The following is a 24,386-nucleotide window of genomic DNA, read 5'->3' on the forward strand; positions in this document are numbered from 1 at the left end:
CAATTTTTGATTACTTGATGCATAAGCTATAGATCTCCAAATCATATGATTTTTTGTGTGCAGACAGTTTTGAGATAGTAGGTCACATTCAACGGCTTAAATAATTGATGTAGGATCTCTATTATAGAGTTTTGATCTAATCAGATCTAAGTGTAAATTCAATTGATCTGATTCTAACCTACTCTATTGATATTATATTAATATAATATTAATATTTTAATATAATAAATTTATAAATATAAATATAAATATATTATTATATTAATATAAATAATATATTAATATCACTGTTAATATTACATTCTAACTATTCATTGATATTTTATAAAATTTCAATCTGAAATATTAAAGAATATTTAAAAAAAATCATCATTTTTCATCCCACGAAAAATTCTATAACCCATCTCTCTCTAAATAGAAAAATTTTTTTGTAAGAAGAAATTTTCAATTCTCTCTCCTTTTAAAACTTCAGCCAAACAAAGTCTTCGCTTCGAAGAAATTATATTCACTTTCTGTAAGCCAAATGAGCCCTAAAAAATTTGAAAAAATTTTATCGATTTAATATTTATTTTAAAAAAATTATCAAAATAATATTCTTTCGAAAGTATTTATCAAACTATTATTCGAAACAAAGTCGTCCTATCATAAAACGACTTTGTGCATTGACTCAGCACTCTTACTGCAGCCCTACTGCTAGGATGGATACATAGTATGAGTCACCCTATGGTAGGGTGACTCTATAAGTCGCCCTAATATAGGACGACTCTATAAGCAAATTATATATTATAATATTATATATTATAATATTATAATATTATAATATAATATTATAATATTATATTATATTAATATTTATGTTAATATAATATAATATATATATATAATAATATTATTATAAATTATATAGTAATATATTATATTAATATATCAATATATTATTTTTTCGTTGTATATTATTATAATGTAATATAATATATTAGAATATTTTATTATATTAATATTTTATTTTAATATAATATAATATTATTATATAATATTATTATTTATAATAATATAGTGTAAAATATTATAAATATAAATATATAATATATTATTTATATTATTATATATTATTATACTATATTATATTATATTATATTACATTATGTTATACTATATTGTATTATATAAATATATATTATTATATAGTATCATATTATATTATTATATTAAATATATTTTTTTGAGATACAAATTAAAATTTCTTAAATTTTCTTTATAATTAACATGGTAGGATATCTGAAAAATGATGGACAATCTCAAACTCCAACTATATAACTTGTATCAAGGTCAACAATTAATTTTTTGTGCAACTAGCAAAAATTGCAACATGTGTTTTCAGATTAAAAAAAATTGTAACATTAATTTCAAAATAATGTAACTCAATAGTTGATAATTATAAAATTTTTTAGTCAGAAAAAAATGTACAAGTATCACAATTATTGAGAGACGTATGTATCAAGATACTGGGGCCTCCTCCACGTCTGCCTCTCATAAACACTTGTCATCTCTGGCTACTGGCGTGATGGCTCAGACACGATATCGATAAATGGGGTAGGAGGTGATGGCGACCTCGACCTATCAACATATGCCTGGCGTCTACCTCGAAAAACTCTTAGTCGACCTCTGCCTCTGGTCCTCCATACTGATCGACGTACTACTCATTAGATCGGTATGATGTGTCTCCCGGCTCACTCATCCTCAATGATATAGACGCATCATCTATGGAGAGGTTAATGTCCGAGAAGTTAGGATATGAGGTGTGCTGGGTATATGAAGAGATGCTCGGATCCTCCGCTGATGGCACAGTCTAAAGTCATCTATCCTTTAAGACGACTTGCATAGTATTAATAAGACCATCCATAATATTGGCTAGTGCTCGGTCCTTGCACTCAATAGTGACCGAATGAAAGGTACTCCTTATCGTATAGTATAGCGACGTTATCCTCTGAAACTGTCAGTATGAAAGGAAGATAAATATTTATCATAAGTATACTAATAACAACATAACAAAATGAGACACAAGTAAAATGTACTTACCACAATGTTCATCACGCTGTCCGAAGGATGGAACCTCATTTCGGGCCGCTCACGCATCAATGCCGAGATGAATCGCCTAGTGATGCTCTTGTACCATTGCATATATGGATCATAATAATCCATCATGAAGAATATGAGTAAACCAGCCACAATCAAATCCTTTCGTTGCTCCCATACGTCAATATGCTCCCGATGCTCTCGAACCCAATCGTAGCGATGCCGCCCTCGTCGATCCAAATTGTGGAGAGTGTCATGAGTATCACATAGTGAGGGGACGTCTTGATGCATGCTAAACTATCGCATCATGCATTCCAGATAATAGATCTCCACAATATCGAAGCAAATGAGAGGTGCGCATATCCTCCATACATACTGATCTGATCGACATACCTTGGACAATACGGTCAATATCTCTGGTGTATAAGGCACCCACACCATTTGATCATCGCGCTGCTGGTCAAACTGATCCCTATAATATATGACTGTGTGCGGCATCAGATTGTTAGCACCGATCAGTGGAATCCTCCATCTGTCCAAAATGAAGTCACTATGTTATTGTGTGAAAATATGCAGTCATTTATCATATAAAATCAGTGCTACTGATTAAATACCTACATTCCTGTGTGAAAATATGTGAGGAGAACTAAAGAAAAATATTGTCCAAAATTTCTTTCGACCCCTATTGTGCATCGTTTAATTACCATAATTATCTATAGAATTAATTATAATTCTCAAACTATCCAAACTGGACAATCAATTGACCAATGTACATAATTCTTTTATCTGTACAAAAAATATAATTGTACGGATGCTTTAGAATATATGCATTAATTAAAAATAGGTCTATAGTTCTATGCAATGCAAAATTTTTAAAAACAAACGATTGAGAAGAAAAATATTTTGATAATTTATTTATAAATTAATATTACTTAAATAAAATTAATATTATTTATAAATTAAATTTATCTTTCTTCTAAACAGACCATATGAAAAAATAAATTATTAATTTATATAAAAACTTAAAAAATTAAAATAAAGAAATATACCTGATAGGGGGGTCAGGCGATGCAACATGACCATCGAGAGGGCAGGGGCGCCAGAGACCACCGGAGGGTGAGAGGGGCATCGGGGACCGCCGAGAGGGAGGTGGAAGGGGGGCGGGGAGGGGCGTCGAGGACCGTTGAGAGGATGAGGGAGGGGCAGCGGGCGGGCCGAGAGGAGGAGCGAGGAGCGACGATATGTCGGGGAGGAAGTGGGGGCGGGTCTAGAGGAGGAGGGAGGGCTGCCGGGGACTGAGAGGGAGAGGGAGGGGGAGTTCTCGTGCCGGGGACCAAGAGGGTCGTTGGGGAGGCGTGTGGGGAGCAGTTCGGGGAGAGGGAAGGGTTTTTTCCTAAGTGATGGAGAGAGAGGAGGAAGGGGTGTGGATCGATGTTTAGGCCCGATTAAGTCGTCTTATCGTAGGATGATTTTATGAGTCACCTTATGATAGTACGGTTCATAAGGCGACTATGAATCACCGTAGAGCCGCCCTATTATAAGACAGATCTCTTGCTGCCGACTCCACGCTTCAGGTGGAGGGTAAAGTGATGATTCAGCATACAAAATCACTCTATATTACGACGAATTTGTGTGGAGCGATATTTTTATAAATATTTTTTAAAAAATATTATTTTTATAATTTTTTTAAAATAAACCTTATTGTGATAAAAAATTCAAGATTTGGACGACGATGTCTTAGACGCCCGCATACTGGTATTCTACGCATCCGCTCGGATGGCTGTCTCTCCCTTTTTTTTTTCCTCCATTCATCTGACTCGCGGTGGGTAATGGGGCTGGACTGCCGAGCTTGTAGAGCTTGCAAACCTTAGAAAAAAAAAAATCCTGGCAGAAATTTAGAGTTTACGAGAATGATTGTAGCGAATACATCACCGAGACACGGGACTTACGGGACTGCTTTTGTGTGGAGCCATCAATTGTTTTCATTGCAACAAGGTTAGTCGCTTGAGCTCAAATACTCAAAATATTTCAACCGTGCCGTTTTATTTTGAAGCAGTTTATTTGGAAGAAGCATTGATGGCTTTTGTTTCCTTCTTTGGAGCTTTCACAAGTTATTTGCTGGATTCCATTTTTCCTTTTTCTTTAATCTGTTGGCCAACGGCACATAAATTTTTTGATGCAGCTATTATTGTAGAGACTTGGATTATGTCTTGTGTATTCTGAAGCAGCTTTGTAAAAATTGATATAAGCGTCAGTTTTGCTGTTATTTGCGATGAATTTGTTGAAGGGGCTCGGTTTTTGTTAAGCTGTGAGCTTTCAGCCTTTCATATTGCAAGAACTCTGCCATTTTACGGTGTGACCTTAATTTGACTTAAGAAATGGATTTTTCTTTGTTGGGGTTGGAATTGTAAAATCTTTCTTGTTCTCTCCCAGAGAAAAATATGATGAATTCTAGCAAGGTATAGAAGTATTGGATGGAAAATTCATTAAGAAATACCAGCCAACAGCTAGCTGTCCCATTTAAAGAAGGGATACCACTGATAAATGAGACTCTACATATTGCTTGTGTTACAGCAAGCATAAAAATAGGACATACACAGATTCGTACAATCACACAAAATAGAGAAGAGAAGAAAAATAAACACAGGATTTACGTACTTCGGCTGAAAAACCTACGTCCACGGGCAAGACACGAGAAAAAAATTTCACTATGATGAAAAAAGAGATACAATCACTCAGAACTCTCCAAATCCTAACCGCAATTTGATTTCCCAAACCTCTCTCACAAAACTGCCGAGATTGGGCCATGCCCTCCACTACCACCACAGACCTCCCAAAAAATTTTATTCAAGTCGCAACGCAGATTTTTCGAATCGGATCATAGTTCGAGCCCATAAAAAATATCCAAAATTCAAGCCACATTAACAACTTGTCTGCCCACACTACCTTCAAGGAGTACAATGCTGAACTGCTGCCAAGTTATTCAAAGATAAAGCTGGCGATTTGACATGAAATCCAAAGTCTTGTATAATAATGCAAAGAATCAAATTGGCTGATATGATCCTACTCATAGAAACTAAAAATTGAAAGTTCTAGTTGAAGTCCTGCATCAGGAACAATAACTTGCCAGTTTCAGTAGTGCCACCATAATTTAGGAAGGATTTTTCATGTTTAGTTGCAAAATCGTGACGCTGTTGGAGCCTACACTAACCTTGGTTTTATTAATTTAATGATCTATCTGTCCTCCGCTTTGTGTCGGCTAAATATATGTTAAAGGGAAAGCAACAATTAGCGACACATACATATACTTCTTTCGATACATAACTCTTACACTTCATTACTTTTTAGGTTTATTGAATTTCAGATGGTACATGGTTCATTGGGATACACATTTATTCCCTCTTTTAGAAATAGTTGTGTATGAGTATAGTTAATAGACATGGATCATATTGCTGAAGCCTGAAGGCTTTTCAAAGCTTTGCAACCCTTGGCCCTTAGACAACCATTGCTTTTGAGACCAAAATTTCCTGTTGACTCACATTGTTAAATCCTGTTGGAGTTCAAATGGAAATCAGAACAACTGAATAAGAGCAGAAATCACTAGAAGACAAGGGTGTACTTGTAACATATGCTTTTAGGAGCAGAAGGCTGGTCTTTGATTTCTTGGTTGTATCTAGTTGTTTTATGGTAGTATGCTAGTTCTTGAAAGTCTTAGGTACCTTTTGGACTGTAATTATATGGAATAGGTAGCCATGAAAATTCTACATGTATAGCATGATTTTTGGATCCCTGCATCACTAGATTAAAAATATTAACACAATTCCATTAGGGAAAAAGCAAAAGCAATTTGAAGGCCCTGCTTGCAAAGAAGTGGTTTAATTACTTGCAACTACCTAATTACAACTTACCTTCATTATCACATGATCAGATGTTTGCTGCTATAAAACATGAGCTGCATTTAATCATATTTTTTGGCTTTGATTTATGCAATTTACAGTTTTGAGAATTTACATTGATTATGTTCTAATGCACTGTTAACATGCTTCTGCATCTTTTTTTTCCAACAGTTGAAGGTCTTTTTTTCTCAAAACTCTTTTTTAATTTTGCAAAAAAAAAAAAAGAATTATTCATTATGTCTTGATCTGGCTTCCTTAATTGGTCAACTTGTATTTGACCAGGTAGGAAGTATAATGTCCTCATTTCTACAAGGAAATCTCTGCCTGCTAATGTGTGCAGTGTAAGTGCTACTCTGCATCTCGTTTGATTGATGCCATTTTGTTTGGGTCATCACGATTTGATCAGCATTGTTAATGCAAATAACTTGGCAATTTCTTCCTGTAGGGTTTTGGGCTACAATTTAGAGCCTTTGCATCACAGAAATCTGAGAAGAAAGCAAGAAATTATTTGAATTTATCCAAGACTAAAAGTAAAACTTCGCAGCAAAGCAAACAACTTTCTTTGGAAGATTCTGTGGATTTGTCAGATAAGATTCTAACAAGAAATGACAATACTTTTGACCCTAGTGTTGAATCAATTAGTGGTAACTTGAATGAAAATGATCTAACTGCACGCCCTACTAGAGGTGCTGTGCTTCAAGCTTGCATTGTCACCTCTGGCCTGATACTTGCTTTGGGTGCAATAATTCGACAGGTTGGTTTTTTTCATTTTTTTTCTATGCTAGAATGTTTTAAATTACTTCATCTATTAGATGTAGGGATTCTTGTCGTCATCCCTTTGGACCAACTAATGAAATAATTCCCATTGTAATTGTAAGTAGTAAGCTACTAGAAAAGATTTTGTTATTTCAAAAGATGATACTGTACGCAAACTAGATGTACCCATATAAGCAAAGATAAGCAATTAGTTTCTACCAAAGTTGCTGTCTCGGTATCGGACCTCATATTGGTACTATCCTATTATACTGTCGGTATGTGGTTCAGTACAGTATGAGATGGTATATTAAGTGTTGGTATGGTATGAGATGGCATACCAATACAAGACTAGTACGGTACTGTATGTGGTGTATCGGGTGGTTTAGCCTAGTATGGCATTACATGGTTTTTATATGATACGTATGATAGATGTCAATAGATTTCTGCAGTCTTCTTATTTGATGAGTGATTAAACTAATCTATGATAGAAAAAGGGCATCTCAATGCACGAGGCTTCCACCACTGTAATGTTTAGGGAGGGTGAGATGTACAAAGCCTTATCCCCCCCGCGCTTACGTCTGTCTAAAAAACAGTTCATAATTGTATGATTCTCAGCTATCAACCTTGTAGCTGATCTTACAAGCTAACCGATTGGACCCAGTTGTTTGGCACTTGGCACTTTGTGCTCGTGCATTGTCTAACATTGTACTATATGTATGAATAAATGATTACTTTTCCTTACCTGTTTTGACATTCAGGCCTCCCATGTTGCGTCTATGGAAGGGTGGGCAATTTTTGACTCGTATAGAGAAGTATCATGTAAGCTTTTATGCTCTTTGATCCTTCAATATAAAATTTTAAGAAAAAATATTCATTTATTACATGTTCTTTTTATATGAATTATGTGACTTGTCAAGGCCTTGGCATATTCACAAAAGATAGTTTAAAAAGCTACCAATGGAGCATTAAAAGGCTTACAAATTAAACTGCTAGTTGTTTTAGCTATTTATGACACTCGCCACTGCATCAGCGCTATTTGGGTGCTAAGCTGGGGAGCGAAGCATGATTATGTCTAAACTGGAGTTCTAGGCTTCATGTTCTCTTGCAGATTGATGGCATGTTGCCTTCTCACATACTCCTGTTCATTGTCATACTTGTAGTTCCTTACTTTGTCAAATGAATCTTAGGATCCTAGGTTTAACCCTCTTGATCAATAACCTGTGTGTTTGCCAAAGCCATTTTTTATATTATTTGTACAGTTCTGAATTCAACCTATGTTAAAGGTCATACCAAATTTTCGTTTTGCCTTGCAGGAAAGCACTTCTGATTCAATAGATCCATCCTTCTTTCTAGATACCGGATGCTGGCCACAATGGCTTGGCCTGAATAGGATATATTTTGTGTGCCAACTTTTACATATCATTGTTTAGTTATTCAAACACAATTATACATATCCCTGTCAGATTATTCAAATTCTATGTATAATCATGTTTGCTTATTCTTGTACATATCTTATTCACATCCATGGTTCATTTTCTGTGCGATGCTTTTTCTCTACCTGACTAACTTGAAAATTATAGCTGTTCATGTGACTAATTCTTTCTGATGTTTAACTAACATCTAAGGAAATGACTAAATGGCAACTTCGGTTTTTAAATATCCCAGCTTTGCGTGTTATAAAATGCCGAATGTTTGACCCTCCTTTTAAGGTATGAATTATGGTGGCTAAATTATAGGTCAGTGATTTTTATGCTTTAATAATAATAATAATATTATTATTTAACTATGCTCAAATGGGCATTGCATACACTTGTTTCCAATTTATTCTTTACGACATTGTTGATTGTTTCATGATCAGAGTTTTTAATTTTCTTTCTCTTTTTCTGCCACCACTTGGTTTGCTGCAGTTGGTTTTGAGACGTGGCATATTGAATTAATCATAGGATTGGTTATATTGATATCATCTAGTCGATATATCCTACTGAGGATATGGCCAGATTTTTCAGAGTCCAGCGAAGCCGCCAACCAACAAGTATGCTTGGCATTTGTCTTTCTGCTTTCTTTCTCTTTTTCCTTTTTATTTGTCATTAATCATTTAAGTGTAAACTAGGAAAGTACATACTAATATCTAATATTTTAATCATTTATCCGCTGAAGAAGCATAAAGAAACCCCTAGTGCTTCCATTTAATTTTTTGTAAGAGCATAACTGAAATTTCACACATCAGGACGGAAAATTTGTATATCAGTAAAAGAAATAACAGAACAAGAAAGAAGAATTTCAACTGTCTACTGACTGCTGAATGAAAATCTGGTGAAGCTTCAGTTTTCTAAAGCTTTTCAATTTTTAAATTTCAGATCCTTGGTCCGCTACAACCTTTGGATTGTGTTATTGTGGCATTTCTGCCTGGGATCAGTGAGGTAGTCATTTTTTCAAGAAAATAAATCAGTTTCCCTATAATCAATAATTCAATGTTTGTATCTTTTCATTATGTATCATCTTTGACAAATGTATAATTTTTTATCTGTATTACCATGTAACCCATTTTTCCCTGCCCTTCCATGCAAAATTGCTAACACATAGCTGAAGCTATGTATTGAATTGTAGTTTTTGGTTCTGAACTTCACCCATATTATATGGCCATATGACATCAACTAATGATTTCATAGGAGCTGCTTTTCCGTGGGGCACTGCTGCCACTCTTTGGCCTTAACTGGAAAAGTGCCCTCGCAATTGGTGCTATTTTTGGAGGTCTTCACTTGGGCGGTGGCCGAAGATATTCTTATGCAATCTGGTAAATAGTTATGCATCTCAAAGGTTCTGCAGAGATTAGCAATATGTAGAAATTTGAAAATTTCCTTTTGAAGTTTCTTCCTGGAATCTTGATGTCTTGGATAAGGCCAAGATAGGGCTGAGCTCATGACGGGCATGTGTCGCATCACACCCACTGTGCACCCTCACCCCACCCCTCCGGAACACATGGCAGGAGTTGCATTAAATATATAATTCTAAGCTGACCATCTTGGATTTAGCCTTGCCCTTCTTTTTTGTTCAAAATTACTAGCTGGTGCTTACCGAACTTCCATCCAAACAATAGCTCCATTAAAATCTTGTAAACAACTTCTTGTATTGTGAATTGTTCAGGGCAACATTTGTTGGCCTTGCCTATGGTGTAGCAACAATTATCTCCTCAAGTGTTCTAGTTGCAATGATCTCGCATTCGTTAAACAATCTTGTAGGAGGCCTCCTGTGGCGCCTCACATCCACTTCAGAGCAGAAAAATGAATAATTCTATCATTCATGGTAAGACTTTTTTTACAATTAAAACACTACTGTGTACTATTTTCTGTGTACTGTATTATGTCATTTATGTAAATACTCTGTCATTATTCTGTTTATTTCCATTTAGATTGGACTGGCACACACTTACAGAGCGGTGCTTTTCTCATGTCATTGATATTTTTTGTTTAGGGAATTAGGAAGCATTGTTATCTTGGCCTAACTTTCTAATATAATTCAGATCATTGTCCTTGGTGCTGTAGATGACAACTTATTTGTATGTCCTTATATTGTTACTGCAGACAGGCTGTTGGACAAACAAATCCAACCCCTTCAATATTTCACCCTAATGTTCTACCCATTTTTTCCAAACTATCAACTCTGCCTTGCTTTACAGATGAAGCTTTTTTATGTATTAGTTCAGCCAGAATTTTTTTTTCTTTTGCTTTATGCAAGATATCACAATTGAAGTCTCTCAAACAAAAATGCTGTTCCTTGTATCAAACTTTCTCATTTTTCTCCTTTGTCTATAACTCTTTCCAACTCTAATTATAGAACCTTTTTGATTGCTTCATACTTGCTACAATATCTTTGTAAACGAAAAATTTTGTGAAGCAACTTTTACATAAAAGGTTATGTCATACATACGTAGGCATTGTTGTGATACCTCGAACCGAAAAACTGCACCTGGAAGTTACAGTAAGATAGTGGAATGTCATATTGATATTGTGGTTTGGACCATCTTAATGAATGCTGTGCTGAAAAGCATATCTCTTTGCCGGATACTTATCAGATTGCCATTTCTATGAAGGTGCACAGCACTTCTCACAAAATGGGGGAAATTTGTGGATATTACAATAGCAGCAAGCTATGTCACAGTTATTATTGCAACCTACATGAGGCAAGATAAGCTCAAATGTCAGTCCACATTATATGCATTTAAGTATGGAAGTTTGATATATTCTCTCATGTACATTCAGCATCTTTACATGGATAGTTTGTAATAGCAACCTTAAGGCAGAAATCAATTATTTATGAAGCAAAATTATGAACATCTACCCAACTAGCGTTTTGTAAGCTATGATTTTACATTTTGACACTCAAAGCATGTTAGTTGTATTCATATGTTATGTGACTTGGTTTTTCCTGACACATTCTGTAGCTAATTAACTAATACAAACAAGTTTAAGCAAAATTCCTTTTGCAGACCTAAGCATTGATCATAACAGATGGATCCGCAGGACCATGATGCTGGTGCAAAATTCACAGATAAGTATATCTTTCCACAGGATCTGCCAGAGATGAACGAATTATAGTGTGCTGGAAGGTTTGCATTGTCTTGCAAATTGATGCAACACATTCACCTGCATGTATATGTAATTATGTACCATCTCTATATACATCAAGCATATACACCAGCTGTAGACTACAACTACGAAATCATAGTAAGTTGTTCCTTTCTTTTTGTATCTCATAAAACATGACCTATTTGGCTGCCTTAGTGCCAGCCCGAAAAACATGTTGAGTTGAAAAATTGCCATTGCTCATGATATTGATTGGAAAACTCCTGTTATGTAACTGGCTTAATGGATGACTATATGATGTTATCAACTAGAACTGAGTTATAACTCATTGATTAAGTGTTTTATTCCTGGTGACTCTGTTGCAGGATATGGTAATCATCCCTCCATCAATCTCCCTCTCCTTATGCCTTTGTGCCGCTTTCATGTCCTTTTGCTATTGGCTGTTGCATTTCTAACTACTTCAACATGAGGTGATTTAATCTACAGGCTTAACAACAACCGTTTATCTCAGTAGTTCATGTTTAAAAGTTTCATTTGTACGTCTGAAAGTAGTCATAATAAGAACCTCATCCACAGGACCAGTATTAAGAAGAGTTTATGATGTTACAATACCCTTTTATTTAGAACTGTGGTGGACATTTGATATCTGAATGCAATTAGAGATTACAAATATATTAGGAACCTTTAATGCTGCTATTTAGATTATAAATCAAGTGTAAGAATATTGCATACCACCACATTTTAGAGGAGGAATCAAATCCAGGAGGAAAATTTCAAGGTGTCTAATTTTCATTCTTTGATTCTACATGAGTATTCCACCTGCAACAATTTGAACTGAAAAGAGGAGAGGTTCTAAAGCTTGGGGTGAGCCCTGGCTTATACAAAGCTCAAATTCATAATCCTCATAACATGGCACTACTGTGTCAGAAACAAGCTGATGCAAAATATGCATGAGCCATGATAGACTGCTTGCTACCCAAGGACCGTCGCATTGTGGAATTCACCGACCCACTGTTTGACGTCTCATAGTACCTTTTTGAGGAGGAAGGAGGCACAGATCCTCAAAACCATGACAAAGTTATCGAGTAGGAGAGGCCCTACAAACCAAGGTGACAAGGATAGCCTGGAAAATCGATTATACCTGACCATATAACATCAAAGGGTGAAGAGAGGGTGCAATGTGATTGAGTTCTTTTTGGATTTGATGCACAACAACTTTGTCTCATTTTGCAGTTCAATCGCCATTTGGAAAATCGATTACTGTCAGGAAAAGATTCTGAAGAGTCCATTTATGTTAGCTTCTTGTTAATATGACGAATAAATCAGCCACTGTATTTATCCATACTTCTTAATCTCAATCCTTATTAGCTGAAATCTTGCCCTAAGTGCCTGGACTTTAGAATGCCAACATCTGAGTCCCACACCTACTTCTTGTTGTTCCTACTTTAAATGTTTCTTTTTGAGAATTTTGCTTCTTAGTCTTCATGAACAGCTGTGATTCAGAAATTAAGACCTTATCAGCTAGCACAATCCACCTGGACTACCAGTCTAAAACCCTTCCATATCAGGGAGCAGCCACATCCTTATGTTGCATGCATGATGAGACAATATTAGTTTACTTGCAGGCTACATTTTCTGAAACATGAATTATCGATACCAGCAGACTTGCTGGCTTGTCAGCAAGTGCAATCATAATGTGTCCTGTTACATGGTAAGGATTGTTTGAGAAGGGAAGCTGAAAAGGAGGGTGGCAACCAAGATGGGGCCACGCCACTTGGATGCAGATATCAGATTCTGGATTTTGGGATTAAAAGAAGTTTGGTTGCTTACCAGTTATGAGTAAATATTCGGATGCAGGAAGCTCCCGAGGGTTAATTAGGTAAGGATGCTTAGGGGAAGCAGCGATGGCAGCAGTGCTTACTGGTACAGAGCCAGACCTGAGAAGCAAGGCCAAAAGAAGAACGATTGAGCTGCATGAATTCATCGCAACAGCCTTGACCACACTTTGTGAATATTATCGGGCACTTGGTGTTTGACCTGTGGGTTGTCATGTGGGTTTAGTGGGATATTTGTAGGTCTGTTATTGTTTCTAGTCTCATCTTGTAGGTTGGATTTAGGAAGGAACAAGAGTTATTTCACCTACTTATCCCTCTTTGCGACATTAAATATTTTCTGGTGTGGATCTTGTGGCATCTATTGATTATCCAGTATCCAGTACCAATTAAAACGACGGTCAGGTGTGATGTAATTGTTTGTGCTTTTACTCCTTAATTCTTCAAAGATTCAATGACATTTTTTGGACAGAGAATGAGTTGTGGCATAATGGTTTGATTTGGCTACCCAATGAGGTTATTTAGGTTGGAAATTAAACTTAATATTCTTACTCCAAAGTATAAACGGAACCTTGATTAAGCTGCACCCAAAACTGTGCCTGCAAAACCCAGGTATACATGCAAATCAACCAAATCAGATCTCAAACTATGTCCAGCCATCTAGTGAAAAAAATAACAGCAGAAAATGTCATGGAATGATAATGTTATCGAGGCATCTATACTGCTGATACCAACAATAGATGGGAAAAAAAAAAAAAAAAAAACTCTTAACGTATTATTTTTCTCAAGGACAGCATATTATGATTCTACCTGCATAAGTATGTCATTGGCGGAGTTCTAAAAGCACACCCAGAAAGGCAGAAAAGTTTTAACCAAAGTTAATTAAGAGACGTTTCAGAGTTCTATGAATATCGTAGATTCACACAAGATACTTCCTCATGATATAAAACAAATCATCAAAAATGTGGAATTATTGATTCTAACTGGCCCAGAAAATGGCATGTAAGATCACATACAAAGTACGGTTTTGTGATCATCCACTAAAATGATTGAACTCTAATAAACAAATGTGACAAATTTCAACCACTATAGTAGATTTTTCCAAAGATCACCAAAATTTTTATCCTCAAACCACTCCAATTTATCAAGATAATGGACAGAAAGTAGGGTTCAAGAATTTCACTGCATGCTGCCAAGTCAAGAATTAAATGAAGAACATGAAAAGCCATTTGAGAAAGAGCATGAATGAGACAGCTGAAAGCTGACAGCAGCAGTTAAAAGTACAAGCCTTTGTTTCTTTTAGTACAAAACGTGCAGTAGGAACTGCAGCAAGATGCGGTCAATCTTTGGTTATTATTGACGCAGACAGCAGTTCAAAGAGTGGTAAAAACATCTCAAGATGGAGATCTAAATTTAGAAATGCAGGAATATGAAAATTTTACTCCATGAATGTCTACTGAAGTTGGAGCTTCTTAATTGATTCAATTTGCTTTGCAGGGTTCAATCCCTTGGGGCAGGCATGAGCACAGTTCATTATAGTGTGGCAGCGATATAGCTTGAACTCATCGTTTATGGTCTCAAGACGCTCCTTTGTGTGCTGGTCACGCTGTCCTGTATCCACCTGCATAATAAGGGAAACAAATCTCAGAGGTGTCAAAGAATTTTATAAATATAAGAACAAAGGTAACATCTGCCGAAATAATTAATCAGATATAACAGAAACAAGCATAAATGCAAGTGGATTTTGTTAAGGTTTCCACGATTGCAATGGACAATAGAATACCAGGAATTAAGTGGAAAAAAGATCACCAAAAAGTGCATGACAATCAGAAATAACACGGGAAAAAAAAATTGTATTAGCTGGTCTCCAGGCATTTCTACCTCTTAGCATTCCTCATGATTCAACACATTCCCCAAGAAAATTTCCAAGGAGTTTACCTGCTATCGTGAGACAATATTCAACCCCATACTAGGATGCATTTCAAGGCTAAAACACAACAAAAAGGTTTATATGCTAGTAACTATAATAATTTGTGGAGAAATTTTTTGCACACCGCATCCGGTGTACAAAAAATACGCCGCTCTATCTGATTGGGCCATGTAGCCGCCACTTTTCAATACGTATTTAATCCTTGCAATTCCGCTTTTTCGTTTGAAATGTTGAATGATGAAAATACCCCTCCTCTTTTAAAAAAATTATGACATCTTACGATGAAATTATGACTAACTACACAGGATGTCATAATTTGGCTACATAATGTTATAAGAGAGGGTTTCTTCTTTATGACTTCTGAAAGAAAAATTATAACATCCTATGCTGGAAGCCATAATTTGACCGCAGGATGTCATAATATGATCACAAAATGTTCTAATTTTTTCAGAAAAGGAGTATTTTCATTATTCAAAATTTCAAATGAAAAAACGGAACTGCAAGCATTAAATGCGCATTGAAAAGCAGTGGCTACGTGGCCCAATCAGATAGGGCGGTGTATTTTTTTTACACTGGGTGCGGTATATAAAGAATTTCCTTAATCTGTTTGGCTAATTCAGTAGGATTGTCTAAATTTCCTATTGGATTCGTGGATTGGGCCACCCATTTAAGCTATCAACCCCACATCTCTCAGCTTGAATCCTGTGGGAGAAATAAAAAGATCTCTATAATCCTTTTTGCAGACTAACAGATTAGGAATTAGGCTAGGACTTGGACAAGCCCTTGGAAGATGCGAAAAATCGTACATGGCAGAGTTTGCTTGGGTACAAAAGAATATGAATGAGATTCTTTTTCTATTCATAACCAACCTCCCTGTTGTACTAGACGTGGGCCATAATTGCAGAGGCAATAAAAATTTTGCAATGTACCCCCATTGTCACAATCAGGGTCGGTCCTGACATTTTTTAGACCTAGGACTAAATGAAAAAATGAGACCTTTTCTATTAAAAATTAACATACTTTAAATATTAATTATCATTGAAAAATTAATCTACGTGCAATAATTTTCTATAGATATATTCGTTAAGCAGTGTATAAAACCCATCATTAACCTATTTAATTATTTTTCTTATTATAATATTGTAGAAAGCCATCCTTGCACCCTATTGGAACATCAATACAAGGTCTAGGCCTGGGGCCTGGGGCGGTCGCCCAGTTTGACCTGCCCCACGGCCGGCCTTGGTCACAATGTCCTACAGCTAGGGTTGTAGCGTATTTGCATTCCTGAATAAATAATAGTGATGCATCAAAAAATCCCATGCTTTTAACTTGTAACCTTATTTAAAAAATGAACATCATCCTCCAGTGCTTATATTCCCATGCAGTATCAAATTGCAACTCAAATATCATAATCAGATCAGTATGTACTTCAGGATCAACCTGGACACTTCCATGGTCTTCCTCAGATGAAACATATCATATAACTGATACAGTGACGATGTGTAAAAAGACGAGCAGGCTTTTCAAAGTCCACATGCACAAACCATAATACAAACAAGAGAAATAAATGATAAAGAACACTAAATCATTTGATATGTTCTTTCTTTTTTAATTATTGCGCCATCCTGCCAATCTAAAACCAACAAAATCTACACCTGCCCCACCCTAATTGTCCCAAAGTCCTATTCTAGCTCCATTCAACTTGGACCCTATACCTTTGCTTTATCCTGCAGTGATTCGACTGTGGGGAGAAAGCTTGAAAAAAACAGAGTAACCACCCTCACTCTCCTTTTGACCTTGGCCCCACCTCAAAGATTGCCTGTATCATAATTTTTCTGGGACAAATCAAGATGGCAGATTATTTATTTCAATTTAAGTAAAACATGTTAAGGAATCTTTCTCATTCAATTCTTTTCCAGAGCAGCACAGTGAATGTATACCATGCTCAAGTGGACTACAGACACCCCTTGATTCTAAAATTATCCTGTACGATAGCAATGGCTGTAGAATAGGAACATTGAAGACACAAAATGCAATAGTTTTCACTTTCCAAGACAATCAATCATGTCAAAGTTCTAGTAACACAAACTACAATAAATATAATAAAATAAACTCTAACAACTCCCTTAATTCCTAAATATCCTTTAGTGATTTATAACAATCCAAACAGTTTCAAATCTCAACTCTCAAGACTTCTTCTGATGACTTTCGGACAAATAAAATGTCCACCAAATCAAAGATCCTATAATAACCACCAGATATAGAACTCATTTGTTGAGACTCAGAAGTTAAATGCATAATAAATGGTCTCTATAATGTTTATAAAAGTCTGTTCATAAGATCAATTATGCCCATCTCACTCCAAAAATTTAGAACTATAGTGGCATGTTGGAATGGACAGAAATAAATTAACAAATGATAAATTATACTTGCTCCTACTACACACATGTGTGTAAAAACAGAGATAGCTGATCAACATCATCTGAACGACCCCTAATCCCCTTACTTGGAAGAGATGCACATAACCTGCATGTTTTAATAGCTTGACCAAGATTAGGTCCCCTCTACAGGGACTTGAAATTCAAATCTCCACTTTACCTCAAATCCAATCAAAGATAATCCTCATGGATGTATCAACCATTACTTGCCTTACAATGCTAGTACTGAAATATCATTAGAATTTGTATCCATAAGACTGCATGTAATGCCTATCAGAAGCTTCTCTCCTCAACAAGCACAAACCAAATTGAAGCACGTGATTCAAATACATGAATAAATGAAATCTTGCTAGCAAATTCTAAGATAAAATTGTGCTTAGAGAATTATAACCACAACCATCTAAGCTTGCTGCAACTATCTGGAGCCAACAACTCAACATTACAAATCCTAGTTCGCAACTAATTCCTTAGTTTAAGCTATCTCTGGTGTTATTTTAAGCTATTCCATATCCTTTGTCATAGCTTCCAGCACAAAGAAATGCCAGTCCAATTGTTTAACCAATGTTTGGGACAAGACTTCCATCACATGTGTAATGACACCTTCTCTACTCTTAAAAGAAAAACTGGTCAACATTTTTATCTTTTTACAAGGCAATCAGTCCATCCTACTACTCTTGGTACATACCAAATATTTCCAAAAACACCCTGCCCCATCCACCTAATCCCCACCCCCACCCTTTTTGGGTGTTGGTAGGCCCAAAAAATACCCAAACAGAGCCATGAAGTCCACTTATGAATTTACAGGACAAGGAGAAAAATTTTCACCTGTACTCCATAAATTATTGGCCAACACCAAAAAACACAGCTCAACTGAACTTTCTGCCTCTATGCTTCACAAACTTGAAGAGTCTCTCGTCTCTGTCTGATACAAAGGAGATATGTCAAAGAAAGCCACCAAGCTCCTCATCACTCATGGTTTCTCTCAAGATCACCCAAAGCTAAACCACTCTTATTCCAAGAAACAATATAGCAAACAATGTGTTCCTAGGGTCGCAAACAATTCATGATCCATTGCAGATTTATTCCCACATTGCTAAACATTGAAGACCAAGTAAAAAATCCAAGGCATTAGTTCTGTAGGTCTTCTATTGTTCCCAAAAAAAAGGCAAAGTATTAAATATTCCCTTCTACAAGACTTCTTTTAGTGGTTATTAGGAGGAAGAACCTACTTCTCTGTTCTCTCCCAACTAGAATTAACTTGCTTCTTACTATTTCAGTCATTTCCCAGTCCCAACCAAGAAATTGCACTGGCTGAATTTATATTAGATTATATTCCTCCTAAAACTAGAAACACTCAATCTCCCTATCCGAGTGTATTGAAAACTATGAAATTTATGACAGTGAGTCTGATAAATATTGCATGTTCCTACTTTAATAAACATTGCATATTACAATGGAGAATTGACCATGTTATTAGAGTAAAACTCAAGAGTAACAATATTTTAGTCCTAGTTTCTCAAAACAAATGGACAGACTGGTGAAACACCATTCTTGGTAGGTTAATTACTTAATTTCCACCAGAGCTTTGAATGTTCTCTACTGCGAAGGGCAAAGATCAACTTATTTGAAACATCATCATCATGTTAGGTGCAAGCTTTTGGAGTAGACAAGGCTATTTAACAGGTCTGAATAACAAAATGCCTCCAAAGGACAATGACAAGCTACTAATAAATGACTTGAAATTGTTCAGTGGATCATCATAAAAAATTCACATGAACATACTGCATATGAACAAGCTGCCAAAAAAATCTTGGAGCTGCTCAAAGAGACATAGATGTAACCAAGGCTAGGATCACGAATTATAGGATGAATGATCGAATTTACGATGAAGAAGATAGGCAAGAAGGAAGAAAATGAAGATACTGAGATCATGAAGCCCATATTGAGTGCAAGGACAGACTTCTATTCAGCAATTTCCAACAAAACATAGTTCTAATTTCTCATGCTTACTGAACTCTTTTCTAAACAACCTAAGTCGTAGAAAATGCCTAACATACATTAGTAAATGACTTAATCTGTGCACAACACATGTAGATCATAATCTGAAAAATATGATTCCAGTAAACCATCTCTAATCAATTCATGGGATGCCCTAAAAAAGTTTTAAAGATAAATACAAACTTTACTTTAAGGGGAAAAAAGTGGTTAACACAACCAAAACTTAGAAGGCATACTCTATGCATATGACAAAGTAATTAACACAACTAAAACTTTAGAAGGTACTTTGGCAACAACAATGAAATGCTGCCAAAATAAGAATTATCAAATAATATATCAAAAAAAAATTAAGCATCTATATGGATGAGGGTAACATAATTCAAACGGCTTCTATGACATGACAAGAGAGGTCATGATGTGAAATGTGATCTTTTACATTCTTGAAGATACAAGAGCATGACGAATCAAGAATATCTTTTTGTCAGTTGATTATTTTGTTAACTCTAATTGATAGATCATTTACATTGTCTTATCATCTTATGCTTCTTCTAAACTACAATGGAATTTATCTTTTCTTGTAACCTCTAAGTCAGAGTAATTGAGAATATTAAAGTTTGCTCTTTTAACATTTAAGGGTGTTGGGGATTGAAGTAGCATATGAATTCACTATGAGCAGCAACATGGTTGAACAAATTAGAGAGGGTAAGATCAACACCCCACAACACACCCCACAAAGGAAGGAAAGTAGAATGTACATAAACTATTAACACTAATGACACCAATATATATCTCCAACTTCTCCACAAAACACAATGTTTGCAAGAGATTGCTCATCCTGATCATGCATTTACGTCAATGTCATCCATACATTTATTTTGCATTCACTTAAATCAAAAAATAACCCAAGTCTTAAAGCAGAACTTCTGTCTCAATGCAGACTAATTGAAGAAGGTGAAACATTGCGAATACCAGCACTGATATAAAACATGACTACAATAAAGTTAGCAAAATCATTACCATTTTTTACAATTAAATCAGGAACAAATGGACACTCATAGATACAAGTGTAGAAGCAATTTGCAGTTAAATGTGAAGTTTATCATTTTTAGCGGTGCTATAGTAATACAAAATATCACATTAATCGATATAAGCTTAGACATTTAAGTTGATATGTTAAGAGCAATCAACCATTTTACATGGACACATGAACTTGTGCTCAGTAAGTATACATGTTTAGATGTCCATGATTTCCACAATCTTACAATACCTTGTTATGGACCTATGCTGATGTGTCGTACCATAGGCAAATAATAATAGCACACAATAGTGACCACTCCAAAGTCCATCTCATAAGAGTGGGTTGTGAGGATTAAGTAAACCAACAAAAATGCAACCTCTAGGAACATGTTAACAAGACCTTGCCATTCAGTCATATCTCGGGATGGCAACGGGTCGGGTACAGATCGAGTCGGCCCATATCCATACCCACTCGTAAGTAAAAAACCCCATACCCATACCCACCCCGTATCCGCCTTGGGTCGGGTTGAGTCGGATCGGGTATATGTAAACAATATAAAATTATTATAATTTTGAATGGACGATATATATTAAGGTTATATCGGATCGGCGCATATCATTACCTATATCCATTCCGAATCTGCTTTGTGTATTTTTTCTAGAATCCATACCCATCTCAAGTTCCAATTGGGTCGGATAAAACTCGCCCCATTTGGATCAGGCTGGATCGGATACCTTGCAGGTTGGCTAAAATTGCCACCCCTAGTCATATCTTTTGCGACAACCTCGGTTCAAAGTTCTTTGTTCATAAACTGATTTCATATACATATATATACATACATCTATATACTAATATGCATATATACATACATACATACATACATATGTATATATGTGTGTGTATCTACATATATATAAATATATATATACATACATACATATATATATAAAGACCTTATAGATATCAATCAAACCAAAAAATATTTGCAATCTTTTATTTTGACAAGATAAATATAGCACTACCACTTAATAAATCACTGACTAGTGATCCCATAGGTTGGCAATTAAAATTACCACATAGTTACACATCAAACAAGAAGCCTATCGCTTTCCACTTTCAACTAACCTATTGACCCACCAACAAAAATAACTCACAAGCCCAATCATCCAGCAATGATCATGGTTTCCTGTACTGCCCCATAACAGGTGTACCACTCCATACCATCTAGTATCGGGGCATACCGTACTGCAATGGTACCTTACCTATATGGTGTATCGTACTGTGCTAGCACTCGGTATGTTGTCTTGTAATATATCGAATTGCATACCGACACTGTAATAGCATAGCACGGTACAGGATCCTATATCGAGATGGTGAACCTTGGCAATGATATTCAAAATCAGTCAAACAAATACCAAATTCCAGCAATCATATAAACCTATCATCAACCCACAACTTACTGAAATTGATTACCAAATCAAAAACATTATACGCTATCCACATTCCTCTACTAGCAAAAATCATTACATAAGAAGCAAATGACCACTATCCATGGACGTAACAAAAGATAAACATCAACCAGGCACCCAAATACCACACAACTGATCACAAAAATCACCAATCTCACATCTAACAGCGGGTCCAGTTCATAAAACAACCAAATGAAGAATAATCGGCAATAAAAAACTAGATCATATCAGTTAGCAACAAAACCAGAGCAAAAGAACGAACATGAACAATCCCCCATCAGAAAAATCTAATTTTTTCATCAATAACAGTTAAATTCACTCAAGTAATATCGAACAAACTCAAATCACAACAGCTGGCAACAAAATCAAAGGAAAAGAAGGAACATGGACGGTATCACATAAGAAAAATCTAATTTTTCCAACACTAACATCTAAATTCCACTCAAACCCTACAAGCTACAAAGAAAATCGAAGGAAACGGCACAAACCTGGGGGCATGGAGGAGCGCCGCGGGGCCGAGATACGACTCGAGGTTCCACCAGTAGCTCGGGCAGGAGGTGCTGCAGCAGGCGCATAGAATGCACTCGTACATCCCGTCCAGCTTGGCCCGGTCCTTCTTGCTCTGCAGGATCTCCTTCCCTGCCGCCAGCGGGGGGTCCTTCCGCTTGAGCCAGGGCTCCACGCTCTTGTACTGGCTATAGAAATTGGTCATGTCGACCACCATATCCTTGATCACGAACATGTGAGGGAGAGGCGTAATGCTGGTGGCGGAGGAGAAGGGGATCTTGGTGAGGCAGGCGAGCCCGTTGTCGCCGTCAATGTTCATGGCGCAGGATCCGCAAATGCCCTCGCGGCAAGAGCGGCGGAAGGTGAGGGAGGGGTCGAGCTCGTTCTTGATTTTGATGAGGGCGTCGAGAACCATGGGCCCGCACTCGGAGAGGTCGATCTGGTAGTCTTGGAGATTGGGTTTGGAGGGGTCGTCGGGGTTCCAGCGGTAGATGGAGAAGGTCTTGATTCGCTTTGGCTTGTCAGCCTCCGCCTGCGACGTGTGGGCCTGCGCCCTGAGGAGCCTCGCCGCCAGGGCGGCGTGGGAGGCGGGGGCGGAGAGGCCGCCGCGGCCATGGTCAGAGAAGGGTGGGGGGGGGGGGTGGTGGGGGATGCAAACGAGAATGGTGACGTGGCAGAGCGGGGCCCACTAGAATGTAGTGGGCCTCATATGGCATGCTATGCCGGTAGTGGGCCTCATATGGCATGCTATGCCGGCATTAGCCGCTGGGCAACAATGTTGCACTGCTTCAACTCCTTCGTCTCTCTCGTTCAAAAGCGGGTGGCGATGAGACAGGATTGAGCATAGGGCTCGAACTGAGTCGGGCCGGACTGGATGCTATCCTGTTCGAGTTTAATTCGAAATAATTTTTCAGATTTTGAGCTGAATTTAGATCTGATTTTTTTGAAAAATATAGATCCAAATCCGATCTGAGCTTGAATCTGAAACCGACCCAAACTCAATCAGGCCGATCCGCATCCAAATCCGCATCAGGCCCGAACCCAATCGGGCTTGGACGAACTTGTTGTGGAGGAAGGAAGGGGATAAGCGAGGGAGAGGACGGTCGGAGGCAAGAAAGAGGAGAGAGGAGTGGAGGAGGGAGAGGTCGACGGGGGAATGGAGGAGGGGGAGGCCGTGCTACCAAGCATCCCCTCCACCGAGAGCTCCCACAGCGGCATCGCGGCCGATGGCTTCAGGTCGCCGCCCAACACACTGACGGAGCCTGTTTGGGATACCACACAATGAAATCTGTTGTGGATCGTAAGCAATCTGTCACGGCTCATGGTCGTCTTTTCGAACCCCTTCCGAGAGGATCCGGGCAAGGCGATCCGGACAAGGGGCCTCCGACTCCCCTCCACTACAGTCGTTGTCTCCTGCAGCCAAATCCACTGCCGCCTCCACCTCCGGCATCGGCGCATCGTCTTTTCTCGATAGCGGCTCCCTCCGATCGAGAGGGAGACCGGCGTTGATGATGGCCGATGAGGGAGGTCGGAAGAGTGGCGTCATTGCGTCAGCGATAACTGACGGGGAAAAATGAAAAATCAAAGATGGGGATGACTGATGGGGGAAGAAACAAGGCCAGCATCGCCGTTGGCTATGGGAGAAGATGGAGGAGTGAGGACGGTGATGGTCGATGGATAGGGGCTAGGGCTCTTCGAGACCTCGATAAGGATTGGGGAAAGTCAGGACTCGGAAGTCGGAAGGAAGATCGAAGGATGGAATGCCGGATGGAAGCATTTAAGTGGAGAATTGGGCTAGGACCAGAAATCGAGCTCATGATCGGGTCCGGACTAGGCCAAAGATCAGCTTGAGACCGGTCTGAAAGTAAAATGAACCTCATTTT

General features: G+C 37.4%; 2 protein-coding genes across 10 annotated transcripts; one reads left to right on the forward strand and one right to left on the reverse strand.

Moving 5' to 3' along the window:
• Positions 1-3,870: 3,870 nt before the first annotated feature.
• LOC105051325 (uncharacterized) lies at positions 3,871-11,585 on the forward strand. Of its 9 annotated transcripts, none has more exons than XR_003801788.2 (10): positions 3,871-4,071; positions 6,255-6,313; positions 6,418-6,726; positions 7,487-7,547; positions 8,636-8,760; positions 9,086-9,148; positions 9,398-9,522; positions 9,968-10,031; positions 10,819-10,925; positions 11,215-11,585. XR_003801788.2 is itself a non-coding variant. In XM_029266535.2 (9 exons), exons 1-8 carry the CDS (start codon positions 3,987-3,989, stop codon positions 10,011-10,013), a joined length of 873 nt encoding a protein of 290 aa, XP_029122368.1. In that variant the 5' UTR covers positions 3,871-3,986; the 3' UTR covers positions 10,014-10,031; positions 11,249-11,585. The 9 variants fall into 9 exon arrangements, 4 of the variants coding, with proteins under 4 accessions (XP_029122368.1, XP_029122367.1, XP_029122366.1 ...); XR_012134285.1 differs by having other exon boundaries at positions 10,819-10,908; XR_833215.4 differs by having other exon boundaries at positions 3,876-4,071; positions 9,873-10,031.
• Positions 11,586-14,417: 2,832 nt separating this feature from the next.
• LOC105051324 (succinate dehydrogenase [ubiquinone] iron-sulfur subunit 1, mitochondrial) lies at positions 14,418-23,105 on the reverse strand. Its single transcript, XM_010931697.4, has 3 exons — positions 22,485-23,105; positions 16,870-16,880; positions 14,418-14,754 (listed from the first exon to the last, which is right to left on the reverse strand). Exons 1-3 carry the CDS (start codon positions 22,916-22,918, stop codon positions 14,597-14,599), a joined length of 603 nt encoding a protein of 200 aa, XP_010929999.1. The 5' UTR covers positions 22,919-23,105; the 3' UTR covers positions 14,418-14,596.
• Between the last annotated feature and the right edge of the window lie 1,281 nt (positions 23,106-24,386).

The sequence above is a fragment of the Elaeis guineensis genome, chromosome 9 (assembly GCF_000442705.2).
Source record: "Elaeis guineensis isolate ETL-2024a chromosome 9, EG11, whole genome shotgun sequence".
Classification (NCBI taxonomy): domain Eukaryota; kingdom Viridiplantae; phylum Streptophyta; class Magnoliopsida; order Arecales; family Arecaceae; genus Elaeis; species Elaeis guineensis.

Bases quoted from the DNA above. Each gene is read 5' to 3' on its own strand.
- LOC105051325 (XM_029266533.2), top strand. From the start codon at position 3,987: ATGATTGTAGCGAATACATCACCGAGACACGGGACTTACGGGACTGCT. The intron at 6,727-7,486 runs GTTGGTTTTTTT...TTTGACATTCAG, and splicing joins TGGGTGCAATAATTCGACAG to GCCTCCCATGTTGCGTCTAT. The intron at 9,523-9,872 runs GTAAATAGTTAT...TGAATTGTTCAG, and splicing joins AGATATTCTTATGCAATCTG to GGCAACATTTGTTGGCCTTG.
- LOC105051324 (XM_010931697.4), bottom strand. From the start codon at position 22,918: ATGGTTCTCGACGCCCTCATCAAAATCAAGAACGAGCTCGACCCCTCC.